Here is an 11,981-nt window from a genome sequence, read left to right on the forward strand (position 1 = left end):
TGATTCTCTGCATTTCCATTTATAGGGTCTTACCTATCCGTATGGCCTGCTGCCTCTGCCAATTCAAAAATACTATCGAGGTTGTCTGCAAGACAGTCAAATTGCATTGTGACAGTGATTGCCTGACAAACGTCACATTTTGTGGTGAGTCTGAATTTCCTAATGGTAATTTTTAAATTTTCTTCTAATTCTTTAATTTTTATTTTTAACCAGTGATGATAAATTTTAAAATTAATAATGTAATTGCATTATTTTTATTCATTCAGAGTTCCACATCCCTAAATTTCTAAGAACTACTTTTACTAAAAATCAGATTCTTGGTTACATTATTAAGCTAATAATAGCTTAGTTACATTGTTAACTTAATAAGGTAACTGATATACATACATAAAAGAACAAGAAAAAGGAATGAAAGTGGGAAGGGCATTAACACGAATGGCCACATAGTGTATTCTGTGCTGTCTGCAAATGAGAACTTACTCATACAGTGCATCAGTTTGTAAACTGATTCTATATACCTTAGGTCTCAAGTATCCTTTGTCTTATAGGATAGATGTAAACATATTTTTGATGTTTTGTCTATTTTTATAATATTATAAAAGAGTACAAGTGATGCTGTCTTACGGCGGAGCCTGAGAGTTTCTGGTTCCACCACCAGAAGCTGCCAGCTAGCTCTTCTAAAGGGTGGGTGCACTGTGTGTGTGCTAAGTTGCTTCAGTCGTGTCTGACTCTCTAAGATTCTATGGACTGTTGCCCACCAGACTCCTCTGTCCATGAGATTCTCCAGGCAAGAATAGTGAAGTGTGTTACCATACCCTCCTTCAGGGGTTCTTCCCAACCCAGGGATCAAACCTGCATCTCTTACATCTCTTGCATTGGCAAGTAGGTTCTTTACCACTAGCACCACCGGGGAAGAGCAATTTTATTCTTAGACTGTCCAGCTCTGAACTTGTTCTGAATCTCAAACTTTTCTATCCACAAAACACTCAGGTGCTTCTGACTATTTTTCTATATATTAGATTTGTTGGCACTAACTTGATAACCTCCAAAATGTGCTTTGATACCCAGATAGCTTGAATACAGGTGTCTATCAATGGTCTGCTGCTGCTGCTGCTGCTGCTGCTAAGTCACTTCAGTCGGGTCCGACTCTGTGCAGCCTCATAGATGGCAGCCCACCAGGCTCCCCTGTCCCTGGGATTCTCCAGGCATGAACACTGGAGTGGGTTGCCATTTCCTTCTCCAATGCATGAAAGTGAAAAGTGAAAGTGAAGTCACTCAGTCATGTCCTAGAACACATCATAAATAATAACACTTTGTTACTTATAAAGACAATTTTTGATTTTTTTTTTTTAATTTTATTTTGGCCACTCAGTTCCCTGACCAGGGATAGAACCTGAGCCATGGCAGTGAAAATACCGAATCCTAACCATTATACCTGGAGAAGGCAATGGCAACCCACTCCAGTACTCTTGCCTGGAAAATCCCAGGGACGGAGGAACCTGGTAGGCTGCAGTCCATGGGGTTGCGAAGAGCCGGACATGACTGAGCAAATTCACTTTCACTTTCCACTTTCATGCATTGGAGAAGGAAATGGCAACCCACTCCAGTGTTCTTGCCTGGAAAATCCCAGGGACGGGAGCCTGGTGGGCTGCCATCTATGGGGTCACACAGAGTCGGACACGACTGAAGCGACTTAGCAGCAACCATTATACCACCAGGGAACTCCTCAAAACAATTGTTTTTACCAATTATATTACTCCCTTCTCCCCCAGAAGTGGGCCAGAAAAGGCATTTTTAATCTCCTTTTGCAGATGAGGAAAAGCAAGGTCCGAGGTATTCAGTGCAATGGCCTAGTACCCAGATCTCCTGTCTCCGATTTTAGGCTCTCTGCACACCCATGCCCCTCCTCTCTCATGACCCTTACGTCCTCCTTTGACCCTTGCCACAACCACTGAAGTTTTTAATCCTTTTGGAAGAGAAGCCTAGCCACACAACGATACATATACAGTCAGAAGCTTTGGATGGTTTCCCAAAACACTGGAAATATTAGAAGTGAAATGAAATGAAAGCAAAGTAGGCAACTGACGGAAGTTGCTTTTCCCTTCTGCATTATAGTACTTCAAGTATTCTTCTATTGATCTGTTGAACATTCCACACTGGCATATAGGCTGGCAAATCTGTTAGCTAATGGATCCCTGCCTGAATGTCAGCAAAGAGCCAAGGGGACGTAAGAGTTTTGGACATAGAGCCCTCTCTTCTAGAGGCTGGAATATATGGAGGCAGGGACTGAGCAAAGGACTCAGTGGGTGGGTGGAGGACACGTTCGGACGATGACCTGTCGGCAGCAGTTGTGGTCTCGATCATCTGTGATAGTAGTAAGAACGCAAGTGCGCTGAAGAGGAGGAGGGAGGAGACCTTACGCTCCTCTGCGTCTGAGGCAGGACCGGGTGGGGTATGTGACTGTGAGGAGTCACAGTAGATCTGAGTAGAGGAATCTTTGTCTTCCTGCCAGTCCCTTGGGAGCCAGTCGAGTGATCCTAAATATAATTACTATATTTCATGCCACAGAATCTTCTGAGTAGATGGTCATTTTTTTCAAAAGATATCTTTTTTCACCTTTTATTGTTGTCAATCATTGACTTATGTTTGGGTTTCTTTCTCTCCCTTCCAAGTGGCATTGGTGATGCCGATTTGCTGATGCCTAATTTATTTGTATGGGATACATGATTGTGGACTGACAAAAAGCTCTCCCATCAGTCTTCAGTTATCAAAAGCAGTTTCTTCTCTTTTGACAGATGAAAATACATCTATAGGGAATGCAGAAGGATCGTTCATGAAGGTGTTACAAGCCCGGAAGAAGAACACCAGCACGGAGCTGACTATTGAACCCGAGAGGGCATCCTCAGACAAAAATGCTGTCAGTCTGTCAGCCTTTATGAATGAGCAGCTGGACTTTAATGACGAAAGTGATGTGATCAGCGCACTGAATTACATACTGCCTTATTTCTCAGAGGGAAATCTAGAAGATGTTGAATCAACATTATTGCCCTTCATTCAACTTCTTTTTACAAATGCCCATGAAGGAGATATGCCACTGGGCCATTTCAAAAACAATACAAAAAAACCTTCTGTTAAGCCTATAGACAACAATTCGACTTATAAAAATAAATTGAGGAAACTCTATTTTCTGGAAAACTTGTTAGATGCAGAAATTCAAGAAAAAATTGATGAGGTTAAAAAGAAAGAAAAAACGGCCATGCTTATCCATGCCAACCTTTTGGGTCCCAAATTTAAACGCCAGATGTTTCCGAAGAAACTGGAAAAAGCCCAACCACAGGAAAACGGCCCAGCTGAGATTGAGATCCCAGGGCAAAGGCTGCTGAGAGTGAACAGGGTCCTCAAGCGCCCAAGGGGCCTACAGAAAAGGCACTTCAAAGATGCGGGAGATGAGAGCAGCGAGAAGAAACAGAATGCCCAGCCACTTGTGGAGAACACTGCCAAAGAAAGAAGGCTCAGGAGGCCATCCCCAAGGGAGCTGGACGAGCTGGACATGGTGCAGAGGCCCAGGAAGTTAGTGGGGAACTCCTTCAACACAGAGCCCTCATTCATGAAGGAACACAAGGCCGCAGTCTCTTCTTTCCTGAAACAGTACTCTCGGGGCAGGCCTTCTGACCCCCTCCCTGCAAAACCCCAACCTGAGGCTAAAAACAAATCAAAAGACTTGTCCTACACCATTTTCGTTTTAGAAGATGCTGATGCTAGAGTGAGAAACATGAAGTCTTCCAAACCAGTCTCGCATTCCGGAAAAAAATACATCTTCCATAAAACTCGCTCTCGGATGCCCCAGAGAACACTAAAGGCCAAAGTAAGTCGAAAGCTGAGAAAGAAAGGTTCACTCAATAGAATGATGCTGGCCAGAAGGCCTCTGTTCTCTGCAGTGAGGAGTCTCATCAATTCCCCTCCACGAGAGGCATTTTCATCTTCAGGATTACTGGATCCTCAGGAAAACCGTTTTTCAGAATTATATTCTCTTGCAAACCCTCCTAAAGAAAACTCTAGTTCAGTGAACAATACTCCACATGTTTCTGAAGCAGTTATCTCTTCAGGAAACATTACTCGGCCAAAAGAAACCAGACCTGGAATCACTGCCCGAATTAATGTCTCCAGTGCACATTCTACTGTTGCTGCGGACTTCATGCCACCTGTTAAGCACACCAACGAAACACAATGGGAGTACCACAACGTGGGCATTGAGTTCACCTCTAAGCCCCCAAGCGTCAGCTTCCCAGTGCTCTCATCCCCAGGCGATCAGTTTGAAAGTCAGCTTAACCAGCAGCTACGGTCCCTCATCCCCAACAACGACGTGAGAAAGCTCATTGCTCACGTCATCCGGACTTTGAAAATGGACTGCTCTGAGACCCACGTGCAGCTGGCGTGTGCCAAACTCATCTCCAGAACAGGCCTCTTGATGAAGCTTCTCAGTGAGCAGCAAGAAATAAAGGTGTCCAAGGCAGAATGGGATACGGACCAGTGGAAAACTGACAACTACATCAATGAGAGCACAGAAGCCCAGAGTGAACAGAAAGAACAGGAGCCCAGTGAGGTGAGGATCACGCCTGAAACATGGGACCTCAGGACATGCCATTAAAGTGCTCAAGCAGGAAGACCTGGGGCTCCTGGTCTGTATCTTGTCTCGGCCAAGCTGGCTAAGACAATGACCTCCCACTCTGCTCATTCAGAGAAGGTGTCACTAGTCCTAGGGTAGATGAGAAGAGGACATAACACACAAGATAAATACATTGTAGAAGAAAATGCTAACGATGAGATCAATAACTTTAAATATGGTTTTTTCTGATAAAAGCTATCCACCTGAAAAGGATGGAGTCTTCTAGTACTTTAAGAATAGTTAGCTATTGTTTAGAATAGGTTTAAGAATACTCAGCTTTCATCCTTTCCAGCTCCCTGTTTTTAAAAACTTGTTATTTATTTATTTATTTTTAGCTCGCAAAAGAAGTTCCAGGTTACGGCTATAACAACAAACTCATCTTGGCAATATCTGTGACTGTAGTGGTGATGTTTTTGATTATAATGTTCTGTCTCATTGAGGTAAGGACGATTCTTAATTCACATTCAGAACCCCCAACCCAAAAATTCAAAGCCACCTTTCCGCCTGCTAGTACTTGATACTCCTCTTCAGTCACAAGGACTGAGATGTATACTTTGTTCTTTTACTGAAGGGTGTGTTCTCAGGGTTTTCATAGGAGCTCCACTCCCAGGAGATATCTGTGGAACTGAATCCAAGATAACAAGCCATTAGACTATTCTGACCAGTTAAGTTTATAAGAAGCCAGAGTTGACACGATAGTAACATTTCTTCGACTCAGAACACCATGTGGATTTGATGTACTCACAGTCACTCTCATGCTACCTTGATTTCTCTCCTTGCTGGCTGCAGTGATGAGAGATACATCATTTCCACCCTCACGTAGCTGTCGGTCACCCTAGGAGGGCTAAAAGGATCCGGCTGATAGATAGAAGTGCGATCTTATCAGTCCCTTAGATCTCCTTAGCAGCTGTCTTCTCCGGTGTGTTAGGCATTGTGTAAACAGGTTCCATGATAGCACTACAAGTAAGAATCCTGCATTAGGCCACCTTGAAGTATGTCCTGTTTAGAGTAGCATCTTCCTGGAGCTAGCCTCCTTACCTTTCCTTCAGTTACATAATGGTTTATTACTTTCCCCAACAGGCAGTTGCTAACATTAAGAGGAAGATTTTGGTTTTTTTTTATTTTTTATAACCTTATTATTGATTTATTTTTGTGGCCCTGGGTCTTTGTTGCTTTGTGTGGGCTTTCTCTGGTCAAGACAAGTGGTAGGGCTACTCTTCCTTGCTGTGCACCGGCTTCTCATTGTGGTGGCTTCTCTTGTTGCAGAGCACGGGCTCTACGTGTGGGAGCTGAGTAGTTGCAGCATACGGGCTTAGTTGCTCCATGGCATGTGGGGTCTTCCTGGTCCAGGGATCAAACCCGCGTCTCCTGCATTGGCAGGCGGACTCCTATCCACAGCACCACCAGGGAAGTCCAAAAGAGCAGTTTTAATGAGCTGACCATCTTGATTCTACTCTACCAAGTCAATCTACTTTATCTTTTCCTCTATCCCAGCAGCCCTCTATTACAGCCAAAGCAGCCCCTCACCATGTGCTCATTACACCGTACCCATTGCTGCTTTTACATGTGGCTTTGCGCAGACAAATTCCTTTATTTTACTCTGCCTGTGGGAGTCCTGTGACTCTCAAAAGCCAACTCAAGTTCATCTTTCTTCAAATAGACTTCCCAGAATAATCCAGCCCTCCCGACCCTAGTCCCGTGAGGCCTGTTACCAGTTCTTAGGGGCCCCAGCAAAGCAGTCCCCTCACCTCAGAACTTAGAAAAGTGGTAAACAGTTCTTTAGAAGGTGGCTCCATAAGAGCCTCATGGAGGGGAGCAGAGCGGTGTAAGGACCAATGGCTTCCTGATCTGTCAGACTTGAATAAAACCTGACATGATGTGTTACCTGCTAAAGAGAAATGTGTCCGTCTGCAGGAGGGATGGTCAGTAGTGAAAGTACAGAAAAGGTGAAGAGGGACCGGCAGTGCCCAGCCTCACCTTGTCCAAGAGTAGAGATGGCACCTGAGGCAGCATAACTGAAGAGTCAGGCCCATCGCCAGGCAGCACCTGTTGAGAGCATCTGGCTACCGCAGGCCTTTCCACTTAATGTGGGATTCAGCTGATTCCTTTGGTTCTAATTCTGTTCTCACCAAGTAGCCTTTTGAGTGTGTGGTTGTGCTTTGGTGTGCCTTGGAGGCCTGTCTCTACAGAAGTTTAATTCTCTGGTTGTGTAGACACAGGTGCCCTGTCTGTAGAACAGATGTATTTCTTGTTGTCAAGTAAGAATTTGGCATTCTGATTTTTGATCAGTCCTGTGATATTATTGATAAAGTGAAACTGCCACAAGAGGAAGATGTGAGTTCTCTCTTCGTGGGGAAGGAAGGAAATCAGCATTGAGGCCCCAGTGGTCAAACCAAAAGCAGGAGCAGTATCACCCGACTGCAAAGCCTGTGCTCCCTACTCTGCTCTTTTGTCTTGTCTCCTTAGAGACAGAAACAATGCTGAAATTCAATGAAAGCCAATATTTATTTATTATAAAGAGGTTTGTGGTGGGGGGTTGTTTTTGTTTGTTTGGCCATGCTGTGCTTGCAGGATCTTCGTTCCTGACCAGGGATCAAATCCAGACCACCACAGTAAAATCACAGAGTCCTAACCACTGGACCACTAGGGAACTCCAAGGGGTTTTATAAATCAATAGGAAGAAGATAGACAATCCAGGAGAGATGGGGGTGAGGGCTGAGAAGAGTAGGAGAGGCATTGACAGCCTGCCACCACACTGGGCCGTCCTCTCCTCAAGGCTCATGTGCAGCAGGTTTTGTTAGCCAAGCCTTTGTCACCTCATGATGTAAAAATCATCTCTAATCATCATTTTCAAGTACTTTTATAATCTGCCTAGAACTTGCTGTATTTGATTTTTAGTGTGGTTGAGGTAGGGAATCTAACTTTTTCCCCAGTACGAAATGATTCATTCTTTCTCCCCTGTCTAAAATACTATCTTTACTTGGATTTTATTCTGTTGATCCAGTTATCTTTTCCTGTTATCTTTTCAATATCACACTGCTTAACTCCAGTTACTCTATAACATGTAATTTTATATCTGTTAGGGTAAGGCCCTGCTCTTTGATCTTCTTTTTCATACATTTCATAAGTGTTCTTGCATATATTCTCTGCCAAATGTCAGCTCACCCAGTTTTGTTTAAAAATTTCCTTGGATATAAATAAGGTTGCATTGAATTTGTAGGTTAATTTGAGGAGAATTGACATCCTTACAGTATTCTCGGAAGATAGAATCCCATGCCATGTATGTATTGCTTCTCAATGTCCTTCAGGAAGGTTTTAATATTCTCATTACATAAGTCTTACACATTTTTGGTTGAGTTTATTCCTAGTTACTTTATGCATCTTACTGATATTATAAATGGGATCTTTTTTCTATTTTTTTAGCTAGTTATTTGTGCTATATAGGAAAGCTATTAAAGCTTATATGTTGATTTCTTGATTTTATACATAAGCCATCTTACTGAATTCTCATATTACAGTACTTAAAATTTCAGTTGATTCCTTTGATCTTCTAAAGTCCATCATTCATATGCAGATATGTTTATCTCTTCCTTTCCAATTCTGCCATTTTCTTACTGTACTGATTAGGACCCCCCTTCTCCACAGTGATCAATAGTAACAGTAATGATAGGCATCTTCCCCCTGTTCTTGATTTTTAAACAGTGCTTAGGTTTCTGGTCAATACTTCTATTTTCTTTCCCTACTTCTGAAAGTTTTTTGTTAGGAATTATCTGTTGAACATGATCTAAAATGGTCCATAAAATGTATCACCAGCTGCATGCAGCACCCAAGGTTAGGTACTGTGGGAGAGTCAAAGAATTCTTAAACAGGATAGAATTCCTGTCTTTAAAAATGTTATCAACTCACTGGGTACATAAGACTGAAAATAAAAAGTAATGAATAAAGATTTGGAAGTGGCTGTCATGATAGTGATCATGTTTTCTTTTAAAACAGATTTATTCTCATAGAACAACATCAGAGGAAGAAGGAAGCAGAAGGTAAATATTGGTCTTTTAAAGTAGAATTTTAGAACTAGAGGAGAGCTGATAACTCATCTGTTTTAGTCTCCTCACCAAAGGCAGGAAGAAGCTTTATTTACCCTAATGCTTTACGCTAATTTATTTATCAGCAGAACTAGCTCCCCAACCAAATCTGACCTAGCACAGGACTGGGACGGATTCATCTGGTTTCACTTGTTCTCTAAGGAAAGAGGGTAGACAGAGAGAGGTTTGGGTTGTCCTGCCGGTGGTAGGCATCAGGCGAGGTCAGAGGTGTTCTTGGAGGTTCTGGGGTAGGGAAGTTAGAGATTTGGGGGCTAGCCTTACTCAAAGCTGATGAAAAGTAGAACAAATTATGTGTTCTTTTTGTAAAGGGGAGGAAAGCTTCCCCTCTCATCCTCCTGGTTTTCAGCCCCCAATCCGTATTCCCTTTATCCAAACCTCATAAAGTTTTAACTGGAAGAAACTTTAGACAGTAGTTTGTCTTTTCCTTTTATAATAGAAAAAAAATGGAGAAAGAGAAAACATCTGGCCCCATGGTCACGCTGATAGTGATTATCAAAAAGAAGGTGGTGCCTTTCCAACGAGGGCCCCTCATGATCACACTGCGCTTGGGCTGTGAGCTGCATTTTATGTCACAGCTCAGTACACACATACTTTATGGACAGAAGTGGTTTCTGATACAAACTCATTGTGCACTCCGTTTTGTTTTGTTTTGTTTTGTTTTCAATTCTCTTTGTTTTCAAAAAGAATACTTTTGTGTTTTCCTGCTGGTCATAACCTTTAAACTGATTTCACAACTCACTCACACCTCAGTGACAACCTGCCATATGCAAGTCAGAGAGCTAGATAACTTTGCTAGTTGGACTTAGGGGTTTACCTGCTGAGACGCAGTTTTTCAGATAGAGCAGCTAAGAAAACAGAAGCATCTCCTCCCCTCCCCCACCCCCGCCCCAGCAAATGCTGCACATGAGACTAAGTCCAAGGGGGCTAGTGTGGAATGCTTCTGAAAGGAAAGTGCCTCTGCCCGGCACGGCTGTGCAGTGTATTCACTGCGCGAGGGCAGTTGGCTGAGGGCTGAGAAATGTGAGTGGGGCCGCAGTCATGCCTGTAGGGCATGCTAAGCCACATGCACAGGTCTCCCCAGAGATGCGGGTGGGGGGCCATTTTGGACAGACCCGGAGAGCTTCTGGAAGGCCAGCATGCATGGAGTGATTCTCAAGACCGCAGGTCTGTGGTGACTTTGCTCATGGTGGTCGCTGACTGAAGTCCCATTTAGCCCTGGTGAGACCAGAGCAAACACACTGTGAGAGACGGAAAGCGGCACGTGACGCTGACTGTGTGTGCTTTCCTCCAAGGGGCTTTTTCGGATTTCTGCTGCATAAGAGAAGCTCAGGGACAAGTGAGAGTCAGGTAGGTTTGGGAGGGATAAAGCGCTGTGGCCAGAGGAAGCAGGGGAGAAGCAGAACTAACATGTCGCTCTCTGTGTCCCAGGAGGGCTTTTTCTGGAGGCGGCGGCCACTTTGGCTTCAGGACATGTACAGGCCTCTCAACGCCACACGCAAGAAAAACATGGCACAGAAGCTACATGACAAGGAGTCTTCAGAAGAGGATGAGATTTTCAATAAGGATGCAGGGTAAACGATAGGGGACAATTTATACTTCTTGCCTCAGATGAGGAAATAATGAAAAGTGTAATTGCCCCTTTCGAGACTAAATGCTTTGGCACTCTTCTTCTTATTCCAGGGGGGGCCCTGAAGCGCCGACAGAGGAGGCTCCTCCGGCTACAGATTCGGCTGCTGAAGAGCCGACGGGTGAGGAGAGCGAGGCAGCCGCCGACACTGCCACAGAGTGAGCCCCGTCCTGCCACAAGCCACCTGCAGGTTTTATTTTCTAATACTGGCTTCTCAACATCACTTGTAAAATACTTATTTTTCTCATATTAAAATGTATAAATCCATAACCAATTCTAACCATGTGGTAAGGAATTAAAATGTCAATAGTTGAGTATTTATGTACCACTATGAAGGGCCTGCAAGAAAAAAGCAGAGCTTTTTTTTGAAACTAGACTCCCTCAGGGCAGCCAGAACTTCCACCAGAGGAAATGCGGGCAGAAGAGGATAAATACAGGGATGGAGGGTGGCTTCCATCCCTTGTTTCCCCAGTATAACCAGCCCCTGGGAACTGGAAAACAGGTCATCCTCAGGGGGCATAGGTCATTAAATCAAATAATGATTTCTCTGGTGCTCGCTCTCCTGGTTCATCAAGTACAAGTATTTACAACACACTTGACCTCCTGCTCATGGAGGATCATCCCCTTCCGACCCCTCTTGTAAGTCACTGGGACTGACAGAATATTTGGATCACTGGGTCTCCCTCCACCACGGGACCAAGGCCTGACTTTCTCCCAAGCTCTCCAACTCATGTACAGATGTGCTCCCTGTCTTGGTAGGGGGTTCTCCACCCCTTCAAGCTGGTGGAAAATGCACATTGGGTTGTATTTTTTCTTTAAAAAAACAAAAAATCTGAGCCTTTGAATAGCTAGCAGGGAGGGGCCCGAGGGGCAGGATAAAGAAAAACATGTGAGAGCACCCAAGATGGTCCTCCTCAGGCCCCAGCCTCTCTTGACCCCTTTGAGGGTCAGTCCTGTGCTGCTCGGCTCCCTCCAACACCAAACCCAACCCACTCCTGCCTCACCCAGCACGTGCCCAGGGCTGCCTTGACTCCAGGTGATGAGGTAATGACAGTGCTGTGTGGGGAAGGTGCAAAGGCTCTTCCAGTCCTTCTTCAAAGAAAATCGGTAATCAATCGCATTTAGTAAGTCAGGGAGACAGGAATATATTAATAAGCAAAAGAAATTCTGAATGAACAAGATTTGATAATCTACCAGAATGACCACAGATAGCGCTGGAGCTTTAATAATACGAGGTGAAGAACGGTGCAAAGCATGGGATGAGACCGCACAGTCCCCCAGAGGAGCAGTGGGCCGGAGAGACAGCCCAGCAGGTTCTGCTAGCTGGGTGGGGTTTCAAGCAAAGTGGTCAGCCCACCCGTTTCTTCCGGTTTATGAGTTCCCTGGGGCTTCATGAAGACATCTGTTCTCTCAGTGCCTGCCCAGGTTATCTTCCAAAGTTTCTCACCAAGAATGAAAAACAAATGTTTTCTCTGGGTGGTAACTTCAGCCAACGAGTATTTGCTTTGTTTAAAGTGCATGCGCAGTAATATCAATAATAGGAAGCAGAAGCAGCTAGCATGTTCGATTTGCTTGTGTGGTCCCC

General features: G+C 44.2%; 1 protein-coding gene across 3 annotated transcripts in view; it reads left to right on the forward strand.

The window, feature by feature from the left end:
• LOC129648879 (leucine-rich repeat-containing protein 37A-like) overlaps positions 1 to 10,666 on the forward strand; it is a 50,407-nt gene extending 39,741 nt beyond the window's left edge. For 2 of the 3 annotated variants that reach the window (XM_055575640.1, XM_055575641.1), the window contains 7 exons: positions 26 to 144; positions 2,796 to 4,603; positions 5,002 to 5,106; positions 8,660 to 8,703; positions 10,062 to 10,116; positions 10,198 to 10,340; positions 10,450 to 10,666. In XM_055575640.1, the coding sequence (XP_055431615.1) occupies positions 26 to 144; positions 2,796 to 4,603; positions 5,002 to 5,106; positions 8,660 to 8,703; positions 10,062 to 10,116; positions 10,198 to 10,340; positions 10,450 to 10,558 (2,383 nt within the window). In that variant the 3' untranslated portion in view covers positions 10,559 to 10,666. The remainder of the gene's footprint in view (positions 1 to 25; positions 145 to 2,795; positions 4,604 to 5,001; positions 5,107 to 8,659; positions 8,704 to 10,061; positions 10,117 to 10,197; positions 10,341 to 10,449) is intronic. The other variant, XM_055575642.1, reaches the window with a different exon arrangement.
• The last annotated feature ends 1,315 nt before the right edge of the window (positions 10,667 to 11,981 follow it).

The sequence above is a fragment of the Bubalus kerabau genome, chromosome 4 (genome assembly GCF_029407905.1).
Source record: "Bubalus kerabau isolate K-KA32 ecotype Philippines breed swamp buffalo chromosome 4, PCC_UOA_SB_1v2, whole genome shotgun sequence".
NCBI classification, from domain to species: Eukaryota; Metazoa; Chordata; class Mammalia; order Artiodactyla; family Bovidae; genus Bubalus; species Bubalus kerabau.